This window comes from Cydia pomonella, unplaced genomic scaffold (assembly GCF_033807575.1).
Source record: "Cydia pomonella isolate Wapato2018A unplaced genomic scaffold, ilCydPomo1 PGA_scaffold_167, whole genome shotgun sequence".
In the NCBI taxonomy this organism is placed as follows: Eukaryota; Metazoa; Arthropoda; class Insecta; order Lepidoptera; family Tortricidae; genus Cydia; species Cydia pomonella.
In genome coordinates this window covers 364,325-390,349 of record NW_026907809.1, presented here as the reverse complement: position 1 = coordinate 390,349, position 26,025 = coordinate 364,325, and the positions used below count along the sequence as shown (strand labels likewise).

General features: G+C 36.3%; 3 protein-coding genes across 4 annotated transcripts; 1 reads left to right on the top strand and 2 right to left on the bottom strand.

The window, feature by feature from the left end:
• Positions 1–5,211: 5,211 nt before the first annotated feature.
• Positions 5,212–12,549, bottom strand: LOC133533468 (uncharacterized). 2 transcript variants are annotated; one of them, XM_061872458.1, is made up of 5 exons: positions 11,273–12,549; positions 8,605–8,728; positions 7,690–7,842; positions 5,823–7,019; positions 5,212–5,722 (listed from the first exon to the last, which is right to left on the bottom strand). In XM_061872458.1, the coding sequence occupies exons 1-5, from the start codon at positions 11,342–11,344 to the stop codon at positions 5,379–5,381; spliced, it is 1,890 nt and encodes a 629-aa protein (XP_061728442.1). In that variant the 5' UTR covers positions 11,345–12,549; the 3' UTR covers positions 5,212–5,378. The 2 variants fall into 2 exon arrangements, with proteins under 2 accessions (XP_061728442.1, XP_061728443.1); XM_061872459.1 differs by lacking the exon at positions 11,273–12,549 and having other exon boundaries at positions 8,636–8,728.
• A 2,412-nt stretch (positions 12,550–14,961) lies between these two features.
• On the top strand, positions 14,962–17,318 carry LOC133533465 (uncharacterized). The gene is made up of 5 exons (XM_061872454.1): positions 14,962–15,394; positions 15,466–15,617; positions 15,689–15,855; positions 15,946–16,205; positions 17,209–17,318. Exons 1-5 carry the CDS (start codon positions 15,055–15,057, stop codon positions 17,295–17,297), a joined length of 1,008 nt encoding a protein of 335 aa, XP_061728438.1. The 5' UTR covers positions 14,962–15,054; the 3' UTR covers positions 17,298–17,318.
• On the bottom strand, positions 17,307–20,614 carry LOC133533466 (transmembrane protein 41 homolog). The gene is made up of 5 exons (XM_061872455.1): positions 20,407–20,614; positions 20,049–20,184; positions 19,762–19,890; positions 18,557–18,894; positions 17,307–17,705 (listed from the first exon to the last, which is right to left on the bottom strand). Exons 1-5 carry the CDS (start codon positions 20,444–20,446, stop codon positions 17,536–17,538), a joined length of 813 nt encoding a protein of 270 aa, XP_061728439.1. The 5' UTR covers positions 20,447–20,614; the 3' UTR covers positions 17,307–17,535.
• Positions 20,615–26,025: the final 5,411 nt, after the last annotated feature.

Genomic DNA, 26,025 nt, shown 5'->3' with positions numbered 1-26,025 from the left:
ATTCCAATTTTATGACAAAATAAGGAAAATGGCTGGCGCGTTATTTTCTTTACGCACGATTCTAATGCGCGCGCAAGGCAAAGGCGCGAACGAAATCGACAAACAGCCAATTTAAAAAATGTAAAAAACCTCATATTTTCGTATTTCTATTCGACGGATGTAGATCAAATCGATAAAATGTTACGTTTATTATTGTTATGTAATTTACGAGATAATTTATTGTATAAATTATGTTTGGTGTGATAAAACCTCTTTGAACTGACATTTGAAATTTAATAGTTGGTTAAAAAAAATGTATTACTTGTCCAAATTAACAAGGCTCCGTTTCCATGCATATTATTAGCAATCAGTTACCTTCTTATCAGTCGGATAATATAATGAAAAAGCACGAGTGTTATAATATACTGAAAAAGCACGCGTGTTTAATATCTAGGATTATGACACAAAAATCAGTGGAATAAAAACGTCGTTTTGAGCAAGCGTGTTGAAATAGTACATTACGTTACAAGCGCGAAAAATAGGAAATTCGAAACGAGTGGCGATAAATTAAAACACGACCGAAGGGAGTGTTTTAAATCGACACGAGTTGCGAATCACCTATTCGCACATGTATCGTACAACGTTTTACAATACATATGGCCCTTTAAATGCTCGACACAGTAACGTAATATGCTAATTTTCGCACTAGTGTGGTAAAGTAGCACCATATGTACTGTAAAAGTTATTACATTTTTACGCACTCTCTCTATTTTACGCACTCTTTTATGGCTAACTTTACCTCCTATTCCTCCGGAATCAATTTCTCCTCGAGGCCCTACTCGATGTGGATGCGCTTTTTCTGCGAGAAGGCGCCGTGCTAAAACGGATTGGATATTATTGCATTTCCATCTAAATAAGAAGTACCTGTGCCAAATTTCAATTCAATCGGACAACGGGAAGCGGTTAAAATTAAACTCACAAAATTTTGAATCAAATAAATAAATAATAAATACTATGCGACATTATTACACAAATTGACTAAGTAAGCTCAATAAGGCTTGTTGTGGGTACTTAGACAACGATATATATATATAAATACCTTGATACATAGAAAACACCCATGACTCAGGAACAAATAGCCTTACACACACATAAATGGCCTTACCAGGATTTGAACCCGGGACCCTCGGCTTCATAGACAGGGTCATTAATTTACTACCCACTGGAACAGACAGGGCGTCAAAATACAAATACATAACTGCTTACCATCAGGCGGGCCGTATGCTTGTTTGCCAACGACGACGATAAAAATAAATAAATATTATAGGACATTATTACACAAATTGACTAAGTCCCACAGTAAGCTCAATAAGGCTTGTGTTGAGGGTACTTAGACAACGGATATATATAATATATAAATATTTAACAAAAAAAAATATCTATATATATATTATTATCCAGCCCTTAGCGAGAAATCGGGGAACAGGTACATACAACATATCCCGCCCAAAGCATAAGAGGGGGCGTAAAACCAAGAAACTCAAAAACTAGTGAATGGATTTTCATGCTATTTTCACCAACCAATAGAGTGATTCTTGAGGAAGGTTTAGTTTAGGTGTGTAATTTGTTTGTATAATAACCCGTGCCAAGCCGGGGCGGGCCGGGGCCGCTAGTATAATTGAAAATAAATGTAAATTAGACATGTTTTCGTGATTTTTTTTGCTTAGAGTCTGATGCCCTCGCAAATATAATACCCGCGTGATGTTTTTTTTCATGGCATTTGCGTTTCGTTAAAACATATAAAAATCAATAGAAACCTACAATTTTGCGTGAACACCTCTTAAGAACCTTCATAATTTCAAATTGGTAAAAAATCCCATTCGGTTTTACAAGATTTTTATTAACTTGCAATGTACGTATCACGTATCTATGCATATGGGTCAAATCTAAGCAAGTTAAATTTGACCCACTTCCCGGTTTCCGATGAAACTGAAAATTTGCATAAGTCGGGTGACAATGCAATATTATGGTACCATCGAGCTGATCTGATGATAGAGACAGGAGTTGGCCATAAGAACTCTGTGATAAAACGCGACCTAATTATTTTTGGGGTTTTTAGAACTGTCTCGATGAGTATTAGTTGCCCGTGAAAAGAAAAGTACAGTCAGCGGTAATGCTTGTACCAAAAAATAAATTTTTGCCAAAAACTTATTTTTAAATATGGAACCCTAAGAATTATTGCAAACCGGTGACATTATTTTTAGTAGGTACGCATAACATCTTATCTCGTTTACTAATTACGTAGATTTATCCTCATTTCCTCTGGGAAATATTGTAGTCTTAACAAATAGATAAATCATAAAACTGTGTGTAGATTTGGATTTTGTTATTGTTAGCGTTTTCCTTCTGTCATTTAATTTTTTGCTAGTTACAGTAATAGCTTGTAGAGCAGTATTTACATGTTAATTATCTAATGCTTTGGGATAAGACGACCAAAAAGCTGTTTTGTGTGATAATTCACAAGCACACCTAAATAAATTAAATTTTCAACTAAAGTGTACGACAATGGAAAACCCCACGAATATTAATCTTGTGAACCAAAATATTCGAGGGTTTTCCAGCAAGGAAGTAGAAATAGGTTTATTTTTAGATAGCTATGATATACATGTGATGTGCATTACCGCACATTCGCTGAAGATGAAAGAAGAGAAGATTTAGAAAAAAATGAGTTTTAGCCGATATAACAAAACACGTGCTCATTATTTTTTGCTGCTTTCAAATATATAGGTACTCAAACCAGGGATTAACTAGCAAGTTGCTTGAGCATCACTTTCTATAGGAGTTAGAAGATTTAGTAACTTTTTAGTACTTTGGAGGACAATTTCTCCCAATAGGTTGAGTTTGGGCAGCTAAAAAAAATATGTGTCCGTTATTTTAGACTACTCTATAACATTATATAAGTATGTTATATAAATCAAATCGGAACCGGACAATTGGGTACCTTTCCTTGTTAGTTATAACTTCTGTTAGCATGTCTCACGGCCACAGAAAACTGCCTAGGTATTTGGATTTTCTTTTTGTTGTCGAGTTTCGATAAAATTAGGCGAATGGGTAGAGTTTCCTATTCTGTACAATACAAGCGCAATTGCACCGCGTGTCCTAAGAAATCTTCCACTGAGTTACGAGAAAGTGTGGTGTTTTCGTAACTCCACGGGAAATTACACAATTATTTTTTTCGGGGACAAGTTGTGATGTATGTATGTATGTATATACTTTATTGTACATAGAAATAAAAACACGAAAAACACAGTTACAGAGTAAATTAAATACAAGAAAGGCGAACTTATCCCTGTATGGGATTTCTTCTAGTTAACCTTTGAGGAAATGAGTAAAACAGAAGTAATGGGGAATGAATGACAAACACAAACAAAAGTGTACAATCACTGAAATTAATGAAATGCACGTTTTGAATACACATTGATACAAATATACATAGATAGAAAAATAACCATAAAATAATGCATATATATATATATATATATATATATATATATATATATATACCTATATAACATAAATAAAAATAAATAAATATTCAATATATAATCGACCGACCGGTTTGGCCTAGTGGGTAGTGACCCTGCCTACGAAGCTGATGGTCCCGGGTTCAAATCCTGGTAAGGGCATTTATTCGTGTGATGAGCATGGATATTTGTTCCTGAGTCATGGGTGTTTTCTATCTATTTAAGTATTTATAAATATTTATATATTATATATGTCGTTGTCTAAGTTCCCTCAACACAAGCCTTATTGAGCTTACTGTGGGACTTAGTCAATTTGTGTAATAATGTCCTATAATATTTATTTATTTATTTATTTTATAATATAAATAGATATGAATTCGAACCACAATTTCCCGCTAATTAATCCCGTTAATTTGATGTCGCTATTTGTTCCGCCTAGAATGTGGAGCTCTTCGAACGAGCCAAATTTTATTTTCAATTTCAATTTATTCAATATTACATGTCATGTTCATTACAAAAGATGTTAGTCACAAGTAGTTGGTACATGACACCCTGATAGGGCTCAAAATGTTAACAGGTAGGTACTTACAACTTTAACGAAAATTATTAAGCTAGTTCATGCAAAAAGAAATGGTATGTAAAAAAAATAATTAAATTAAGCAGTATATACAAAGCGATGTCATACCTATTATGTTATTATTAACAATTCTTTTTATACAGGGTGGACAAATAAGAATGATACACTTTGTTTTTAAATTTTAATTACAAGAATTGGAAATTTTATTAAATATTTTTTTCATAAATATATTATTCAGGGTTGGCAATTGTATACGGAAGATAATTTCTGCCAAATGTCTACCACTAGCAGCAAGCAATTTTATCTCAAATGTTTCTGTTGTTTAAAACACGTTGTTTGCTCGATTAATTTTGAAAAAAAGTGACAGTTATTGGCACCCGAATTCCCCAAATGTTGCAGCTCTTGACTTATTTCTGTGGGGCTACCTAAAATTACGTGTCTATGCTAACGAGCTGATGAAATTTAAACAGTTAAAACCGAGTATTCGACACAAATGTACTAAAGATAATGCCAAAAATGTGCGAATAGATGCGGAACATTGGGATGATAAGGGCTTACATTTACCTGCTGTTAGAGGTGGACATATGTCAGACATTATGTTTCGCATGAATTTGCCAACCCTGAAGAATATATTTTTAAAACAATACTTAATAATTTTTGAACTTAATACAGTTAAAATTTAAAAACAAAATGTATACTTCTTATTTGGCCACCCTGTACATAAATCATAATCATCTTAATTCCTACTACATATTATTATCCAAATGTAACGAAAAGAAAAATTCGACAACTAAATAAAAATCGGCCCAATTTTTGGCAAATTGGCTTTTATCGCTGACTGTACTTTTCTTGCCACTGACAACTAATACTCATTGAGACAATTCTAAAAATCCCAAACATAATTAGGTTGCGTTGTTTTAGTTCCCATGGCCACCTCCTGTCTCCATCATTAAATCAGCTCTATGTACCATATTACCCGATTTACCTACATATGTACACAAATTTCAGCTCAATCGGAAACCGGGAAGTGGGTCGAAATTTAGCTTCCAAGAGTTGACCCACAGGGCAAGTTAAATAAAAGCTTGTAAAAAGACTGAAATTGGATCAAATTCTTACGAATAAGAACAAAGGTTTTCAATGAAAATAATTTAATATAAGAATGACTATACAATACATTTATTGCTAAAAATATCACACGCAATGCTTCAGTATTTTTATATGCGAGTACACTTGTACGAGAATTCAGTAGGTATGAGTAGGGGTTAATTGCAAGGAAGAACTTCTTATTAAATTTACGCCTATCTAAACCTGTTGAATAAGCACATTTTAATCGTAGTATTATAAATTGACACAGCGGCTATGATTGTCCAAATCAATGTCACCACGGAAAGTGTGATCCCTAAAATGAATAAGTACAGTTGTAAATTACTTTCCATGTCTGTGAATAAACATACAAACACAAATAATGTAACTATTAGCACGGCGGATAGTGTTTCTAAAGTACTTCGTAGTTTTGGCCATTTTCGGACTCCGACGAAGTCTTGTACGGCGCCCTCCCAACATGAGCTTATGGCACCAAAACCAAGCCCGGCCACCACGCAGCCGACCGAAAACATGTCGTGGGTGCTTGAAGCCGCCAAAACTGAGAGAAAAAGAGGAAACTATTAACAACAAAATTACCTACTTACCAATATTACTTATAAATTCGAAATACCTAAAGTAAAGAAAAGTAACATACGTACCAAAACATGCGAGAGTAGATATAATAAGCCCGAGCACTGCGACGTATTTGAAATTCCTTTTGGGCGTTTCGGTGAGCCATGGCATACAGAGCAGGAAACAAAGCCAAGTAAACCCATGGAGAGACATCAAAAAATTTGACTCTGTCATAGTGATCTTAGGACGAACATGGGAGGCGACCATTGGCAGAAGCACCAGCGATATCGCTAACAAACTTAAATGAGAAAAGCTTAGAAGTAGGGCAGGATAAAATCTCCACGAGGATAGTGACCTCGTCAAAGGTTTTATTAAAGTGTCATTGATACTGTACAAAGTGAATTGCAGTTTCCTGCGTAGTCTGTACATTCTATACGAGGGCATCCAAAACCTTCTTCGTATTCTAGCGTACGCAGATTCGCAACGGAAACTGAACGATTTCATTATTTTTTCCCTTTGTATATCCGTAATAGGTGAAACATTGTCGTACGTCACTTCTAATTCCGTATATTCTCTGTTTTTCTCACATTCCCGGTCACTTTCAGAATCTCTTCTGCCTTGTCTCGTTATGTAATCGTCTAAATTATCACTTATTGTACTCAGACTCTTAATGGCTGCACTATATCTCTTATTATTCTTATTTATATCAGTTTCTTTAATATTACTATGATCATCTTCGTCTTCTTCGCTCTCTTCGGTTTCTTCTAGAATGTCGGGCAGGATGTTGATCCCAAAGGCATTCCTTCTCGTGTCTTCTGGACTATTAGGCGGTGTTATGGTGGTCGTAGTGTACGACTCGCCGGCATCAATCCTCAACACCTCCTCCCGATGCAAGTTGTCATCAGACGGACTCTTCCAACACTTTCTGCCCATGTCGTGCAATTGCATTTCATTTGAGTAACATTCATTTTCGACTTCATTGCTGTAGATTGCATACGTTTTGGAGAGATCACTGTACCTAGAGAATGAGACAGGCCTTGCAGCAGTAGGATTTACTTTGAGTAGCATAACAGCTGGCAGAGTTTGGAGCATTATTCCGCCGAGAACTATGTGTGCGTACGAGTATCCATAATTATCTATCAAGGCGGTTATTATATGAGGAAAGAGCGACTGCCCGACTGCTTGCCCTACGAGACACAATCCACGAACGATTCCAAGATGCGAGTCGTAGGTTTCAAAGACAATGGCATCTATTTGTGCTGATATCAGTGATGAGCCGAGGCCTGAAACAAAGATCAATTTAATAAAATATACCTTTATGTAAGTAAGTAAGTAAGTAAGTCCTTTATTTGCATTCATGTTGTACAAATAGGTATTAAATAACAAATGAGTTGTTTCAAACATGAGCCCTGCAAGGGCGTAGCAATATTACTTAAACTAACTTATTCCTAATACAAATATAATCGTTATTGTAATCTTATTACATCTTAAAACTTATCATTTAAATATTCGTCGACAGTGTAATAGCTTTTGTTTATTAGGGTTTCTTTTAATTTTCGTACAAATAGGTGTTCTTTTTTTTCTTCCTTTATATTTTGTGGTAGTTTATTATATATCTTTATGGACATTGATAAAGGGCCAGACGAATGAAGTTTTAATCGGGAGGGTGGTTGTGTTAACTTTGATTTGTTTCTTAATGTATAAGTTTGCTGTACGTCTTCACGTTTGGTATATAATTCTAAGTGTTTATGGACAAATTTGCATATTTCTAGGATATAGAGGCCAGGTACGGTAAGTATTTTGTGTTCTATAAAATGTGGTTTACAACTATCAGTTTGTTTTATATTTACGAGTATGCGGATAAGTTTTTTTTGCAAGGTGAAAAGGGAGGGAGCATCTTCGATTGGTCTAGTCTAGGTTACAGACAATAAATCCCTCATATTTGCTTTTTACCTCCTCCAACGCCGTAAACGAAGGGCACGACATACATCGGCACAAATCCACATGCCACCAGGCCGGCCACGTTCAGCAAAAGTCCCGCCGTCGCCATCGCGCGGTACCCTATCGGCCCGCCCCACGAATCTGCTGCTTCGCGGAACCAGCATTCTGGAAATTATAGTCATATCAGCTAGTATTCTTTTGCACAAGCTAAAAAGCTAGTATTAGCTGTAGCTGGCTTTCCAGCGCATTAACTCGATCCGGGTGCCCAAAGTCAGCTGACACCTGTGTCGGTGAAGTTGAGAATTGGTTAAGCCAGCCAGGGTATTGTACATGTTATTAATTAAAGGTGTGCGATTTATAGAGTTCTGGGTTCTGTCTGAATTTAATTTAAATAAGATATTTCAGGTAGGGGAAAAGTGCGTGAAACTTTATAGATCATTTGGACAGCTTTAATTACATTCTAGAGCCTATTTCACCACGCTGAATGACACCTGAAACTGACAAATCCTGCCCATTTCTGGATCGATAAGTAACGACGGTACCTAGCGTCAATATTTACTACTTGGACCAGCGATGTACGGCAAATTGTCACTGTCAGGTGACAATTGTCAACCTGGTGAAACAGGCGCCTGAATACTGTGTTAAAATGCAGACAGTAAACAATCACATAACCTAGTCAATCCAATCTCATCCAACCTCCCCTGAAAAAAATAAAATAAATGAAACTACGTATATTATATACCTATAGTTTCAAAGAATCATACTTTATCTTTCTTAAGGAGCCCACTGATTACCAGTTCGCCGGACGATATCGGCCTGTCAATTATTCGCCATTGTCAGCTTTTGCAAAAAAATGATGAGTACCTATAGTTTGTTCTATTATACTGTTGCGAACAAATGGTTTTTGTAGACTATATAATAATTTACGTGTTAAGCCGTATGTGAGGATATGTGTTACAGGGGTACAGAGCCCGAGCCACGTCGGGACGCCCAACTGCACCGCGTGCAGCAGCACCACTCCGTACGACAGCACCAAGTTCGGCAAGCACACCTGGATACAATACATATCGTTACATATACATTACATTACCTACTAACTCCCTTTATTCATAAACGTCTACTAAAGTTGACAAGCCGCTAACAATCGTTTGTCCCTTTCCGACGTATTAGTATGATGGAAAGGGACAAACTATTATTAGCGACTTGTCAACTTTAGTAGACGTTTATGAATAAGGGGGTTAGGTTTTTACAGGTTTAAAAATTTTACAGGTCTCAGGAACCAAGTATGCAATTGTCTGATATTTAGTGATTTCTCTTGCAAACTCTAACAAGACCTTGATAATCGTTTGTCCTTATCAGTCATTTGGATATCTGTGTTTGTTAATAAGGGACACAATTTAAGACTCCACTACACGTTTTAATAAAGGGCAAATGCATTGAAAAATTCATAGAGAAACTAGACTATATTTCTCTACTGCTATTCAGTTTTTTTTACCTCTCAATTAGTTAAATTATGACTTATAGTTTATGACTTTCATAACCCTATTCTTATAAAATTGGCGAGTAGAATGGAGCCCTATATCATTACCCTGCATTCAATAGCAGTATAATTTTAGTATTTTAACGGCCAACGATTAAGTTCAATTTTACGTTTTGAAGCTAGGTGACGGTTATCTCACGCACAAAACGAATTAATTATAGCATCCTCTATAACAGCAAAGTGGCATGCGCCCACGCGGTATTATATGGAGACTGCCTCTGACGATAGGATATCAACGATATCACACCGACTGTTCAGCGGAAACGTTGAGGATAATTATCGATCAATCAATGCGGCGAGCTATCAGAGGCAATCTAATGTAAAGAAAGAAGCTTAGGAATCGGTTGTGACGTTTGCAATGAAGTATTTTTACTGTGATACAATTCTATCTACATAATCTCAAAATTTTATAATGACATTTTCCTCCAAACCAATTATGCCTGTAGGTATGTCGATTACAAGGAAGACAGTTATCATTTTTATAACTATTTCGTTATATGAATATCGTGCTGAAAAAAGGTATTCGGGGTAAAGATTATTTATTATTATTTGCCTTAAATCCTTTAACTTGCTCATTTAAATCTAAAATGATTTTGCTTGTAACACTGTAACAGGTAAATACTCATAGTGTAACTGTAAACGCTGTTGGCGTTCGTTTCTAAATACGTAATAAATAATGATAGGTACTATAGGATCGAGTTCTGTGCACATCCAGCCCCTGACCCCTGATAGATATGTTAGGAAGGGTACCTACTCAATAAAAACTCAATAACACTAGGGCCTACTCATAGTGTTGTGTTCCTGCCGGTGAGTAAGGTTGCCAGAGCTCAACGAGGGGGAGGGGGGTTTAGGGTCGGCAACGCGCATGTAGCTCCTCTAGAGTTGCAGGCGTACATAGGCTACGGAAACTGCTTACCATCAGGCGGGCCGTATGCTTGTTTGCCACCGACGTAGTATAAAAAAAAACCTTTTTTGATAGGTAACCTTTATAAATAAACACCTAAATACATCTAGTTACTTGGAAAAGATATATTAAATTTATAATGTCTACTATGTCAATATAATATAATACATTGTAGTTAGTTTCTGAGATATGCATAGATAATTATGTCATCTCACGAAATCAGAAGGGATTTGACGTAATAAGACTTAAAAATAATACCAGTTAGGGTCATTTCCTCTGTAATAGATATGAACTACAGTAGTTTATCACGCCATGACGCTAGATAGAGTGGCGTCACGGTCATTGTGATATAACCATAGCTTGACTCCAAACGTTTTGCATTATGAGTGTACCTTTACCTAGTCATAGTCACACAAGTTTTTGCGCAATACCTATTATCAAACGACTTATCGCAAGAACTGTATAATAATTTCTGTACGAACAGCGCCTTGAGAACAAAGCCCAAGTGTGATAGAGAGGCAGATAACGAATTTCGATTTTCGCAGTAGGCTCTCTATTCTAGTCTTTAAATTAGTAAAGAGAATTGTGGCAAATTACGAAATTACTTGCGCACGGAACGGAGTAATTGGTATTGGTGGTAATCTGAGGCCCTACCGCGAAAAACAAAATTCGGAAATTTCTTTCTAAATTTCTTTATCTGCCCCTGAGATGCAATGTGGCGGTAGGCCCTCTGGCGTATGAAGTCCGTTATTAACAAAAAACCTATGTATATAAGTAAACAAAATTTCTAATTATTTTAATTTTAAGCTTACATTTACCACAATTTTGTATAAGTACCTATTAAATTATTCTGTGAAAACACCGACTGACGCTTTAAAGTTACCTAAACACAACTAAAATGAGCTACATCGTAGCATACCTACTTATATCTAGATACCGTTTCACCACTATCATCACATTCATCACGGACTCAATATCATATCGCTTGCGTACAAACCCCTACCCTTTTGGTGAAATTGTAAGCTATGTAGCTTGCCATATTTTCTCGCACAGTTAGAAAATCGGCCTTGAACGCATTGTACTATTTTACGCCAACTTCTCTGTTATGACTTTAACTTGTGAGTTCCGTAGTAAAGTTTGCAAATACATACGTTTAACAGCACAACGGAAAACAGAAGTGACCAACGCCAAACTGAGTCTTGAGATCTTGCTTCAATTTCCATCTAGCTATTCCTCTTGCATCTTCATAAGACTCTTTGACGTCATATTGGTATCACAATCACTATTATGTATTAGGAATTTAATAAATGTATGTTGCAGAGAGCATGTTGACGTATTGACAGGACACTAGCCCTGTTATCGGAATGCCGAACAAGTACGTAGTTTCTTAAGTTATCTTATCTTGAAACTGGAACTCGATGTTACTCCGATTTGCGTGTTCGTTTGTTTTTGTTATGGGCTACCTAGTTGTTGTTTTATAAAAAAAAACTGAAATATATTATTACATGTGACGTTAATAAAGGGACATTATCTGTTTTTAAGCATGCATAGCCTGCAGTATTTATAATTACTATAATCAGGTTAATTTTATCTTCTTTGTATTATGTGATACTTAAGTACCTAGGTACAGTATAGGTAGGTACCATATACATATATACATATACCTATGAACTAAGGAAGGGTTAGCAACAAGACCAAAAGTACCAAGATGTCAGTAATACCTATGCAATATCCAATAAACCACTAAGCTCATAGAGTGGATGGCCGTTTTAAGTCACTATGTACAGTAAACTGCAGAGTTAAGTGCCTCCCCTGCATAGAAATTTGTTTGTAAGGGGGTCACTTATCTCTGGAGTTAAACACTGGGCGCTTGCGTGTTTTGGAACGTTAATCCGTAGATCCGAAGTGTTGTCTACAAAATCAGACCCATAAAAGGCACACAATAAGATAAAGATTTCGTTATCGCTGATGTTGGTAAACTTCCTAATGTTGTAGAGAACGCAATCTCCTCAAAACCGCGCTACAGATACTGAGCTTTATGCCCTAAAACCCTCTTCAATGGTGCAGTATCTTGAATTTCTTGAAAGACGTCTCCTAAATTACTTCATATTCCTATTTGGTTCATGAATATAAATTGGGGAAGTACCTCCACCTCACAGAAAACCGCAGCCAAATAACACTAGACCCTACTCATAGTGTTGTGTTCCTGCCGGTGAGTAAGGTTGCCAGAGCTCAACGAGGATGCGGAGTGTTAGGGTCGGCAACACGCATGTAACTCCTCTGGAGTTGCAGGCGTTACCATCAGGCGCGCCGTATGCTTGTTTGCCACCGACGTAGTATAAAAAAAAACTAATAACTAATGGCTTTCTGAGGCTTTCTTATCTTAGCGCTTTCACGGTTTCATCCTGAGAGGAGCTCGAGTCCGGTTTTGGTAACCGAATCGCAAGAACTAGCGCAGGTAGGTATTTATTTACTTGCCATCAGACCCATGCATACATATTCGACAAAGCCAGTGAATGTTAATAAAAGCGCAAAGCTTAAAGCGGTTATTGAGGGCTTATTACATCCATCCTGCAGCCGGACGGATTGCGGAAAAAAACTACTCAACCTGTTGCACGAGGGCCCCCGCAAGGGCGAAGCCCCCTCAAGCGCGAGGCCCCGGGCGGTTGCGGCTATAGACAGTTTGTAAATATTTTTTGTAAAAATGTTTAATCATCTGATGTAACTATTAGATTCGTGTCTCATTTTTATGTGTATTAGTTAAGTCAGGGGTTCCCAAAGTGTGCGCCGCGGCGCCCTGGTGCGCCGTAGAAAGTAAAGAGGGGCGCCGTGAGTTCTATCATTATCCGAAACCACAAATATTCGCGGGTACCTATTTGAGCGCTCGCATCGGTAAATAATATATTATGGTGGGAGAAACGGCTGGAAAATTAATCTCCAAGGTACCCTTATCTAATAATATGGTCAGTCGAAAAATCCATGACATAGCTGAGGATCTCAATTACCAATTAATAGAAAAAAATAAAAGCAAAGATTTTGGTTTGCAACTTGATGAGGCTACTGACAGTAATAATGATGCACAACTTATTTGCTATGTACGCTTTCTGACTGACAATATTATTGTCGAAGACCTTCTATTCTGCAAAAGTATTACCGAAAGTGCGAAGGCCCAAGACTTGTTTGAAATTGTTGACAAGTTTATTGCAGAAAATGGTTTGGATTGGAAAACGTGTATCGGTGTATGTACTGATGGTGCTCGATCCATGTCTGGCAGGTATGGGGGATTACAAGCGCTTATTCGTAATAAAGCACCGAATGCTATGTGGACCCATTGCATTATCCATAGGGAAGCTCTTGCATCAAAATCAATGAGCTCTGAACTGAATCAAGTACTGGAATGTATAATTGGTGCAGTAAACTACATAAAAACTAGGCCTCTAAAGGCCAGACTTTTAAAAAAAACTATGCATTGATATGGGGGCTGAACATACGGCACTGCTGTATTACTGCAATTCACGGTGGCTTTCACGTGGAAATGTCTTATTTCGTGTATTTGAATTACACGAAGAAATTGGCACTTTTTTACAACAAGAACGTCATGAAAATGCCAAATATTTTACCGAGCCAGAATTATTGCTAAAATTAGCATATTTGTGCGATATATTTGAGAAACTAAATAATTTAAATCTGTCTCTGCAAGGCAACAACACGCACATTCTAAAACTATCGGAGAGGATTGCGGCGTTTAGAAAGAAACTGCAGTTTTGGATACAAAAAATGAATGAAGACAGCGGTCAAGATTGCTTCCCGCAATTATATAAATATGCGGCATCTAAAAAACTGGTTGTCTCACAAGACCTGATGGCCATTTTCACGGAACACCTAGCGAAGCTCACCGAATGGTTTTCGAAGTACTTTGCAGATGATGATGTACGAAAAATTTTCGTGGATCCAAGGTCCTTTCCATGCTCAAGCTCCACCAGGATTCACATCACAAGATGAAGAGTCTCATTGAACTCTCTTGCGACAACAGCCTTAAAACTAGATTCACTAGTTCCGATTTGGTGGAATTTTGGTTATCGATTCAAAATGAATATCCAAATTTAACTTCAAAAGCTTTGAGAGTTTTCATTCCGTTTGCAACATCATATTTATGTGAAGCTGGATTTTCAGCTGTAGCTGTAATAAAAAATAAATATCGCTCAAGAATCAATGTGGAGCAAGAAATGAGAGTAGCAGTGTCAAGTCTTATTCCCCGCTTTGAAAAACTGTGCGGAGATCACCAAGCTCACCCGTCACATTGATTTGACTGAGTAAAATAACGTATTTTATTATTGTTTTTAAGAAGAAAAACTTATTTTGGTGTATTCTGTTTCAATTATTTTATAATAAATAAACTTTTATTCATATTTATTTATTTATTTAATCTTTATTGCACAAAAGAAAACAATCTTATAGTACAAAAGGCGGACTTAATGCCACGAGGCATTCTCTACCAGTCTACCATATTGTGGATGTTTTATTTTTTTCCTATATATCCTAAGTAACCTAACCTAACAACTTAGCTAGGGCAGGGCGCCGTTGCAAAATACTAAACTTGTAACTGCGCCGCAGGTTGAAAAAGATTGGGAACCCCTGAGTTAAGTATTAGTTATAAGCACAGACCGTAAGCAATGTACTTACTTTTGTATTTTATGCACAGAGTACTTTTATATATTTTATGTTCGAGCCTGATGGCCTAGTTGACAATGCTCGTAATAAATTTAAAAAAAAAAGTCATCTGTCACGCTGACATAACATTTAATGTTTTGATTGAGATTACCTTACCCTACCGCTGTTATAATACTTATAATATAAAGTAAAAGTGGATTACGTGACTAAACACTACGTTTACATATTCGCAGTAAACAGTATTTATACGATCAAATAAATTATGGTCAATCATGAATTACAAGAGTATTCTAGCTCAGTTATAAGACTTAAAAAGCAGTGTATGGACGCTGGCATGAGCGAAGATGAGTTCCGGCGATTATATTTTGAATCTCTCGACTCTCTAGAAAACCGAAGTCCTAGAACTTCGGTTACGCCTCGACGTCACAGGACAAAGTGTCGAATAGTACTCATTGGCTTGTTTTTAACAATTTGTGTAGTCTTCAATTTTAAGTATATTTACAGCTCAGTTGTTTGTAATCTGCAAGAATATATCTACCCTGGCTTGAGGCTTTTGAGGCGGATATCGATTCCATTCATATCCTTATTCCCTGGACTTACTGGTAAAGCTTATACATATTAGAAACCTATCCTTATTTACATGTAACAAATGTAAAATATTTACTTTTTGTAGATTTATACCATGAGACATGTTTGATACAAAACCCATTCTTCATGGTTGTGGATATGGACTGCTGGCCGTGCAGCAGTGTTTCAAATATCAGAGAAATATATGATCCTAAATTAGTCACCAATCAACAGCATACTGCTCCATTTATTTATGAGGTATATACACAGGCCTTACTAATTATTAGTACCCTTATCAAACATGGATTGAAATTGTACCTGTATTTTAGACTGACCAGCAACTTGTAAGATTAGAGGAACTCATAGAGTTATACAATAGGAATGAGGAAGTATTTAACAAGGAAGCACCAAAAATATTAGTCAATAATAAATATTCAAAACTGAATGAGGTATTTCATGAACCACAAGTACTGGGGGATAAAAATCTCTTTGTTTGGTAAGTTATTAATTGTGAAGTGTGTCTATTGTATTTTTGGTGAATTACTTTCAAACTTTGTGTAATGCTTTGTTAATATTGATGTTTCAGGAAACTGAATACAATGAGTATTGCTAGATTACTCCGTCAAATTATTCCTAGGCCCAAAGTAGTCCCTAAGTTTGGACAAAGCACTGAGAGATTTCTGATCATAGACAATAGTCAAGGACAGTTCACAGTGCCTGACACAGAGTGCAGTTTCTCATTCCTCTTAGTGCTAAGTGGCAGCAGGACAGTCAGTTTGAAACCAGCAGAGGAGTGCAAACATCAGTGCCGATCACTGAGAGTAGAGTTGAAAGAAACATATTTGTGTAAGAGTAATGACACATTTTAAACCCATTTCCCTCCTGAAATATAAAAAAAAATAGTAATAGCAAACCACAGAAATAATGAAAATCAAAGTATAGTTTGACTGTCATAAAATATTGGTGACAGAAAAAGTAGCCAAATATGTCACAAGTCACAACACATCCATATTCCTGTGGAAACAAAGTTGCATTATGTATGTGTGTGTTGTGTATGTATATTTGGCCACTTAGGCTGTCACTATCTATATGATGCTAATTTTACAAAAGCTCAAAGGAGTAATTGCCTTCTGCTTACCTTTAAATTTGAGATTAACATTTAAAATAAGTTTTTGGCAAAAATTTCATTTTTGTTACAAGCTTTTATCACTGACTGTATTTTTTTATACAGGCGACTAATACTCATCAAGCTAATTCTAAAAACCCAAAACACAATTAGGTTGCATTGTTTTATCACAGAGTTCCTATGGCCACGTCCTGTCTCCATCATCCGATCATCTCTATGGTACCATAATATTGCATTGTCACCCGACTTACATATGCATGCAAAATTTCAGCTCATTCGGAAACCGGGAAGTGGATCAAATTTAACTTGCAAGAGTTGATTATATAGAAAGCTCCCAGCTTGATCATTAGTACCTGCCTGTATGGGAAAGACGAAAGCGAGTTTATCAATATGGGAACTCCCTACCTATTTATTATTTAAATTCACTCTGAAATATGCAATATCTGTACATTATTTTTAGTACAGACAAAATACAATTGCTACTTTAATTTTAATATATTTATTTATTTTTAACCCTTTTCCAGGCCGCACCAATCTACAAGGTTTTCCCAAAAAATCCAAATATATTTGAAGACAAGTAACATTTCCTGAAAGTGTAATCTAATTTGAACCTTAAATCGGAATGCTAAAGTTGAAATTCTAATGGCGCGTATATGGTCGATAAATCGTACTACGCCTGGAAAAGGGTTAATACTTATGTTACAAAAGTTTTTTTTATTACAGTGTGGTACAATTGGTGGTATTGGCGACCAGTGGTGCAGCCGTCAACATCAAACAGCACTCTGATAGCCCATGTGGGATCGTACTGTTAAATAAATGAATCAAATAAGAAAGTCAATTTATTAACATTTATAAATTAAACCAGCCATCCTAAATAAATTATTTAAAAATATTAACTTTTAGAAAGTAACATTCAACCAGGAAAGTGCAAAAAACAATTGCTAAACTGTACTATTAAAAATAATTACTAATGGTATGTCACTAAGTTCCACTGAAATCACACAAACAACAAATCATCCTGTTTATCTTATAAGCACAATTCCATAAAGTTTATTCAAACTTTTCTCTTAGACGATTCTTGAGTAGAACTGGTATAAGTGAGACTAGAGCAAATACACTGAGGACAGTGATGGAGGTCCAAGACCAGGCATCACTTGTGGATGTAAGGGTATGGAGAGTCTGCCCAGCTTGAATTGCTACGAAAGACGGAGGGGCAACACCTGAAAGAACAAAAAGATACTTAATAATGGCACTGTCTGTATGGGGCCTGATTTATTCCTGATATATTAATATAGAAACTTAATTGTGCAGCTTAGTTGAAGGACTGAGCCAAATCTTACATAGGCCAAGCTGTGACATAATACTCATAACAGTAGCCAATCTTCATCCCCAGGGCTTAAGCTTTATACATATGTTTCATCAAAATGGATTCAGTAGTTTAGCTGTGAAAGTTAGCAGACAGACAGACTTTTAAGTTAGTTTCTTTCCTACTATTTTATATCAATATATCCCCCAAACAAAAAAAATAAGTAATTGAAAAAGAGGTGGATTGTCAAAGAAAATTTTGTAGCTACAGTAAATTTACTGCCATCTTTCGACACATGATTAATTATTTTAGAATGCCATTTGACTTTGATCCTTATTCTTCACTGATATGTGTTAAATTTGAAATAGAGGCGCCATTTTTTGATATTAAACAAATTTAACACATACCAGTGAAGAAATAGAGATCAAAGTCTAAAAGTTTTAAAAGTAAAGTAAGTAAGGCTTTCTAAAAGTTTTAATCATGTGTCGAAAGATGGCAGTAAATATTCTCTTTGCCCATACTCCGTATGCCAGGGCTTGGAACCGGGATTTTTAAAAAACCTCATTATTTCGAATTATTTATGCTCTTTACGTAGGACTCAATCATCTAACAACTTCGTATTATTAGATTGTCCCATTAAAAATTGAATAATGATCCAAAAGATACAGGTTTGAGATACACATTTTTCTTGACACATGACATAGCTCACAATGTTTTGTGAAAAAATCTTTGGCATTTCTTGTGCTTGTATAGAATTAAACTCACCAATAAAAGTTCCTACAGCAAATGGCACTAGAGGCACACCTATAACGGGTGCTGTCATGTTAATGAACCAGTTGGGTAAGAAGGGTGTCACTCTCAAAAATATTATGTAGTTCAGCAGATTGTTTTTGTGCTTTTCAACAGCTTTTGACCATTGCGCAGCTCTCTCTGGAAAGAACTTCTTCACCAGTTTTTTCCCAAGGAGATTGGACAGGAAGAAGCAGAGGCTGGCTCCGATTGCAGAGCAGCAACACACCATGACTAGAGCTAGGTAAAACGGGAACAAGAACCCAGACAGAATACTGAGGAATATGGACCCAGGTATTGCAAAAGTTTGCAAGCTGTAATCTGTTATTAAGGATTCTATTGATTGATTATATAATAGGCCAGGATATCAATAAGCAGTCATGAGATGATGACATTCACCCCAAGTCGCAACCAAATTGCCAATCACCATTGGCATAAATACATCTCTAAGGATGGGCCCAATATGTCAATGCCAATCACTAATAAAAATGGAAATCTGATATGTAGTGGTTGTTATCAACACGCAGTTTTCATAGCAAAGCATATAGATGGCAGAAAAATCTATACATATAAATAATCAATATAGTTTATTCATTATAATAACACATTTACTACAGGATATAATTATTCACATTAGTAAACTGTCTTCGAACTTTTATATAAAAAAAAAATACCTATGTATGACATGTCATTGTCATGCATTCATATCATGTCAAAAGATGTAATTGTGTGCAACATTTGAAATACCTAAATTACCTTCCCATAACTTCTGTCAGAGTGGAGAGGTAATTTAATTACTTTTTTTTTCTAATCAACAAGTAACACCAAAATTGATTGGATAAACTTTAGTTTTTTATTTAGCAAAATTTGGATAAATGTGTATTATGATGATATTAAAAATACTTGTGTATATTTTTTTGCCAAGCATACTTTGCTATGAAAACTACACATTGATAACGATCATCACTGATATGAGACAAGTATGGTAAAGTTAGGCAAACCACTAAGGCATGTACAACAACAAAAGGTAAGTACAAATATTCATAACACATTCTTCTATAATTAAAAAAAGTGAAACAAGGAAAATAAGTTTAAATCAAGCTAAATAATAAAAATGACAACTAGATTTGGTAATAATATTCAATTATGTCTAAGGTGAATATAAATAGTTTAAAGGATACAATATGTAAATTATAAAAACCCCACTCATAACTTCATAGAAGTACTTGTCCTTGTAGCGATCCAACACCAAACCAAGTTGCTTGGCATCATCAAGGTCCCATGGCAATTTTAGATGCTGTCTCTCTTGCCTGTAATTTAAACAAAAAAATACAGCTGTAATTGTAATAATTTACAAAAAATGGTAGGATTTAAAATATTGCACATTATTATATTCAAACTGTAATTAAAGAAATTATGTTTCTTAGTTGGTAACTTCAATGCAGTTGTAATTCTAATGTAAACTCACTCTTCCAAATCCGGAAATTGTCTATATAGAAGTCCCAAAGCCAACAGTGAAGAGGTAAAAATTATCAAGACTAAAATTAAAGCTTTAGATGTAGATATATCACTTGTACCAGGAGTGTGAGTGCCAGGAACGGAATCTGCAAAAGATGTGAAATTTGACATTGGCCTGAATTACAAGGTCCATACGTAAATTATTTTTTTAAAGGAAACAGAATGGAAATCAAAAAAGGATTAGGTACTCGGAACGGGTTGGTGGTAGACATAGGTATTGGGTATCCCTGCTCGTAGGACAGAAGGACGATCCCCATTCACCCCATTGGACGTGGAGGAAACCCTTGGGTCTTGCATAGGCAATTCACCTCGTCGTCTAATTCTTCTATGGGTTATATTATTATCCATGTTTTCTAGCCTTCACTTTATTTATGTATTCTCAGTAAGGAATTGTAATAAAAATTAGTTAAATATGACGCAAAAATACTGTTGTATATGTATAAAACCAAGAAAACTACTAGTTCTGTTAGTAACATCAATGTGATTGAAAGTATTGAATTGAAACTGAAACAAATTTATTTTTATTTATTGGTCATGTCATGATCATGACACTGACAGTGACAGTCTCAATCTGATGCTTGACGTTCGGTTTTTTTTGCGCCTTGTCCTCTCGGACATTCATTCAGCCAAAACTGGGACGTTCCAAAAATTATGTTAAGGCGTTAGCACACTGGTACCTATTCACGTCGCTCCGATATTTGAGCGAGACTACGCTATATGCATGTGCGTATTATAGCAACATCCCGCTCGCACGTTGAGTGACATGCGGATCGGATCCAATATTAAGCACGAAGAATTTTGTACATTGACCCGACTGTCTACTTTAAATCTTAATGATATTTGCCCGACTTATGCGTGTTTTACAGATACATCATTCAACAGATGTAGATATAAAAATAACACGTCGATTGATTTTAGAACAATTACTGGTATGGCTTGGTTCGTATACCTACTCTTCAATTAGAACAAAAATGCACATCAACAATTATAAAAAACTTTTTACAAAAAAAGTAAATCGACTTCAAAAAGGATAAAATCAAATATTATCCTTTTTTGAGCGTATGCGTTACCAACTGATATGTTTGAAGTCGGCGCCAAGCCAGATTTTGAAGCATACCATGATATTGGTGCGATTCGATAAGGGTGCGGGCGGTGCGGCTATATAAGCATGTACAATACGTTGCATTGCCTTACACGACCGCAATGGACATAGTTTCAGTAGGTAGGTAACACACGGTTGAACCTTCTTAGCGCAGTCCATGCCATGTTTGTCGGTATATTAGTATAAATCTAATCCGTTTATTTGCCGTCGTAATTTTTAAAGAGCATTTTTTACTAATTTTTGAACTGTCCATAGCATGAAAGTGTGGAATTGAGACTGAATTATTTACAGTCCCTTATCTAGAGAACTTCACTTTAAAATATAAATCAATTCAAGGACCGTCTTCAGGGCTAAAACTTTTTACCTTTAAGCCAAAATTTACCTAAAGTGATTCAGATGTTTAGTCGTGAAAAGGTAACACAGAGACAGACAGAACTTATTCCACAATTATAATACCTATTACTATAATTGTAATGTGATTTATAGACATAAAGGTGATTATTTTTGACCGGTATTGTTAATATGTGGCTTGGCACCGACTTCAAACCTATCAGTTGGTAACGCATATACATAAATATTTAGATAATATTTTATTTTATCCTTTTTGAAGTCGGTTTACTTTTTTATAAAAAGTGTTTACTTTACCATTTTTAGTTTTAAGGCAGCATTAAGTAAGAGCTTATGATTGACACGTGACTTTGATAAATAATCAAGTTTTTTCTTGACTCCATCTGGGAAATCATTCCTGCCACTACTCTAAATCTATCCTCCGCCCCACCACTGAGCCAATCCCTCAACCCTCCGATCACTCAACCCCTGATCATTGAAACCCTTGACCCTTAACCACCAAACCTTCAACCGCCGTTCCCCGACCCCTCTACCCCAGACCAGTTAACTCCTAATCCTGACCCCCATCAATTCCTCAACTTTCAACCCCTGACCACTCACCTCCTACCCCCCGATTCCACAACTCCCAACCCCTCAGTCCCCGATCCCTCAACTCACCGCCCTCTCAACCCCCTAACCTCTCAAACCCTGACTCAACCCCCAACCTCAGACCCCCGTCTACCTTCACCACCACCGTCTACCTCACAAACCTCTCACACCTACCCCTCACATCTTATTTCCAACACTACTTACAACAAAAATCATAATACACCCAATTATAAGAGGGAAGTTTCACATATCACCCATGGTCTTCATAATCAGTAAGTATTAGCCTTACCACGAGTTTGATACTGACATATTCGCTAGTGTAACTTACTTTCTATGCATCTCGCTCGTACTGGCATCCTATTAGTGCGAGCGAGATATATAGAAAGTAAGTTACGAACAGGTCTGCTAATATATAGAGTCAAACTCGTGGTAAGGCTAACTTGCACTAAATCAAATTGGTAGTTTTCGAGAGAAAATGCTTGAGTTCCTTAAGAATACAGTCGTATCACCACATCTGCCTTTAATAATTGAGGAGTTTCTTCAATTCCTCGTGAATTCCATCATCAGATCAGTAACCAAAAATTTATGGAACCACCTTAGATGTAACTCTTTCAAACAAAAAACAATTGCTCAAATCGGACCACGGTTGTCGGAGTAATCGGTGAACATACTACTGCGATAGCGAATAACTCGCGAATACGACGCGGCGAGCCCGCGGCGCGGCGCGGCGCAGGTGACATCAATCCTACGTGGGTGATCTCGTGGCAATGCGACGCGGCGCGGCGCGGCGGCCCAACAGCATTCGCGTTCACAACGAGATCACCCACGTAGGACTTTCCAAAGGTATCAAAGAATTGAATTCACCCGCGCAGCGCCGCTTCGCGGTCGCGAGTTATTCGCTCACGTAAGCCGCTGTGTTAGCATTGAAAACATCAATGAATAAAGTACATACAACAGGCAATAGATGACACAAATAGATTGCTTTTAGTATCACCATGCTGTCCATCAAATGATACAGCGATCTTACTTTCTGATCTTTTTGATCAGAATGAAAAAGACACGCATGCCCGTGAAATTGACGACCCCAAATCCTTTGCCCGCAAATGGCATGTCTATATCGTTTGTTCATCGTTAGTTCATGGTTCATGTTTGTTTAGTAGGTGAAATCGTAAGGACCCGATTCTAACATGCTTTTTTTTTAAACAAAATGGGGTGGCTGTCTTCACGCTAGCCACCCCAAACGATTTTTTGTAAGTTTTTTTATCTAAAAAGCAAGATATTCGTTAATTCACGTTTTGCTACCTACCTACTCTTAACTCTAACATTTTACGAGTAAAGTTAAGATTTTATGAGTTTCAGTTCTAAGTATGGGGAACCCCCAAAATTTACTGTTTTTTTTTCTATTTTTGTGTAAAAATCTTAATGCGGTTCATAGAATACATCTACTTACCAAGTTTGAACAGTATAGCTCTTATAGTTTCGGAAAAAAGTGGCTGTGACAGAATCGGACAGACTGACGGACATGACGAATCTATAAGGGTTCCGTTTTTTGCCATTTGGCTACGGAACCCTAAAAATCATGGAGAATGGAAAATATTTAAAAGTGGAAAAACATTTTCTCTTTTTAGGGTTCCGTATTAAGTGGATGTATTCTATGAACCGCATTAAGAAGTTCACACAAAAATAGAAAAAAAAAAACAAAAAATTTTTGGGGGTCCCCATACTTAGAACTGAAACTCAAAAAATCTTTTTTCATCAAACCCATACGTGTGGGGTATCTATGGATAGGTCTTCAAAAATGATATTGAGGTTTCTAATGTATTTTTTTTCTAAACTGAATAGTTTGCGCGAGAGACACTTCCAAAGTGGTAAAATGTGTCCCCCCCCTCCCCGTAACTTCTAAAATAAGAGAATGATAAACCTAAAAAAAATATATGATGTTACCATGCAAACTTCCACCGAAAATTGGTTTGAACGAGATCTAGTAAGTAGTTTTTTAATACGTCATAAAATTAAAAAAAAAATTTTTTTCATCAAACCCATACGTGTGGGGTATCTATGGATAGGTCTTCAAAAATGATATTTAGGTTCCTAATATCATTTTTTTCTAAACTGAATAGTTTGCGCGAGAGACACTTCTAAAGTGAAGAAATGTGTGTCCTCCCCCCCCCCCCCCGTAACTTCTAAAATAACAGAATGAAAAAACTAAAAAAAATATATGATATACATTACCATGCAAACTTCCACCGAAAATTGGTTTGAACGAGATCTAGTGAGTAGTGTTTTTTTAATACGTCATAAAATTTAAAAAAAAAATTTTTCATCAAACCCATACGTATGGGGTATCTATGGATAGGTTTTTAAAAATGATATTTAGGTTCCTAATATCATTTTTTTCTAAACTGAATAGTTTGCGCGATAGACACTTCCAAAGTGGTAAAATGTGTGTCCATAGTGGTAAAATGTTGAACAAGATCTAGCAAGTAGATTTTTTTTTAATACGTCTCAAATGGTATGGAACCCTTCATGCGCGAGTCCGACTCGCACTTGGCCGCTTTTTTGTATATTATTGACACAATGTACAAACTAGATTAATAGGTTTCCTTTTTTTTTCAAAATTAGCAAAACAAAAAAAAAACTAATAAGCGATATCTATAAACCTACAATATATTATGATGAAGCGATCAACATCAAAATCAAAGTGATTTGTGATTTGTTCAGTTTTAGTGAGTGGAAACCGTTTTCTCCCGAAATTGAATTTCGTAGAGAAAGTACCTACCGTTATTTCGTTAGGATCGCAAAGCTATTCTTTCCTCTTAAGAAAAGTTATTAGTTGGCGTGGTCATCGTCGTGCATTCTGGGACTACGGTCTTCAACAGGACAGGAGGGATACGTTAATAGTCTGAGATACGACTGCAACTTCTGTCTGTATCCATGCAGAGGAAGGCCGGGCGACTTGAATCATTTCTTTTTGTCCGTGCTCTAATAAATCTAATAAATAAATGCATGCTATGTTACATGCGAGCCAAAAAATAAATATTTTGATTTGGCACTTTTTTATAGATTCCCGCTAATGTAGCTATCTAGATCCAATTATATAATAATATAGCAAGTACTAATGGTATTAATTTAACTCAGTAAGGGTGTACCTATACATCGCGGGCCCATATAACCCGGTAGATTTTAATCACTTCCTGAGATCATGAGGAACACAAAATGTTAAATGACTTTTGGTTAAATTCGGCAATTTTTTTTGTGTGTGATTGTGTTTTCTGCACACGACACGTTATTTCTATTTAAATCTAAGCGGGGAAAAGAAACATATCAATAAATAAGTAAAGTTTTTTTTATAGACAGATTAGTTTTGCGAGTTTCCTTTAACACTTTAGCTTTAATAGTTGCAGCGTCGCAGCCACTCGGGCGTGTTTCACTGAGTTATAATTTATTACATAAACAAATGTCAGAAGAAATGTCATTACCTCTAAAAAAAGACCGATTTCAGAAAACATTGTATGACATTTTAACCTCTAAATGCGGTCAATAACATACACACCTTTAAAATTTGTCGAGTTATATGGGCCTAAGGTGTATATAAAGCCCAACTAGTCAGTCTAGCCACATGCCTAATGTCTATATCGAATAAACTTCTAGTATTCTCTGTGTACAAAAGCGTCATGAAAGTGTATAAGTAAAACCACTGTAAGGGTGGTTGGCATGACTAATACGGACTTACAGACGGATACATGGACGTGACAAAACTATAAGGAACCACGAAACACTACTTAGAATGGAGAGGAGAACATGTCTGACTTGAGTTTTGAGATAGCATTTATTTGGTACACCAAACCATACAGACCTTTTTTTGCACTCACCTTCCAGACTACCTTGG

Excerpts from the sequence above, each read along its gene's own strand:
- LOC133533466 (XM_061872455.1), bottom strand. The coding sequence starts at position 20,446 with ATGGATAATAATATAACCCATAGAAGAATTAGACGACGAG. Across the intron at positions 19,891-20,048 it reads CAATTTCCGGATTTGGAAGA|GCAAGAGAGACAGCATCTAA; the intron begins GTGAGTTTACAT and ends TTTAAATTACAG. Across the intron at positions 18,895-19,761 it reads GTTTTTATAATTTACATATT|CTTGCAAACTTTTGCAATAC; the intron begins GTATCCTTTAAA and ends AACAGATTACAG.
- LOC133533465 (XM_061872454.1), top strand. The coding sequence starts at position 15,055 with ATGGTCAATCATGAATTACAAGAGTATTCTAGCTCAGTTATAAGACTT. Across the intron at positions 15,856-15,945 it reads GATAAAAATCTCTTTGTTTG|GAAACTGAATACAATGAGTA; the intron begins GTAAGTTATTAA and ends TTGATGTTTCAG. Across the intron at positions 16,206-17,208 it reads GTTGAAAGAAACATATTTGT|TGTGGTACAATTGGTGGTAT; the intron begins GTAAGAGTAATG and ends TTTTTATTACAG.
- LOC133533468 (XM_061872458.1), bottom strand. The coding sequence starts at position 11,344 with ATGGAAATTGAAGCAAGATCTCAAGACTCAGTTTGGCGTTGGTCACTT. Across the intron at positions 8,729-11,272 it reads TTTCCGTTGTGCTGTTAAAC|GTGTGCTTGCCGAACTTGGT; the intron begins GTATGTATTTGC and ends TATTGTATCCAG. Across the intron at positions 5,723-5,822 it reads ATCTACTCTCGCATGTTTTG|TTTTGGCGGCTTCAAGCACC; the intron begins GTACGTATGTTA and ends TTTTTCTCTCAG.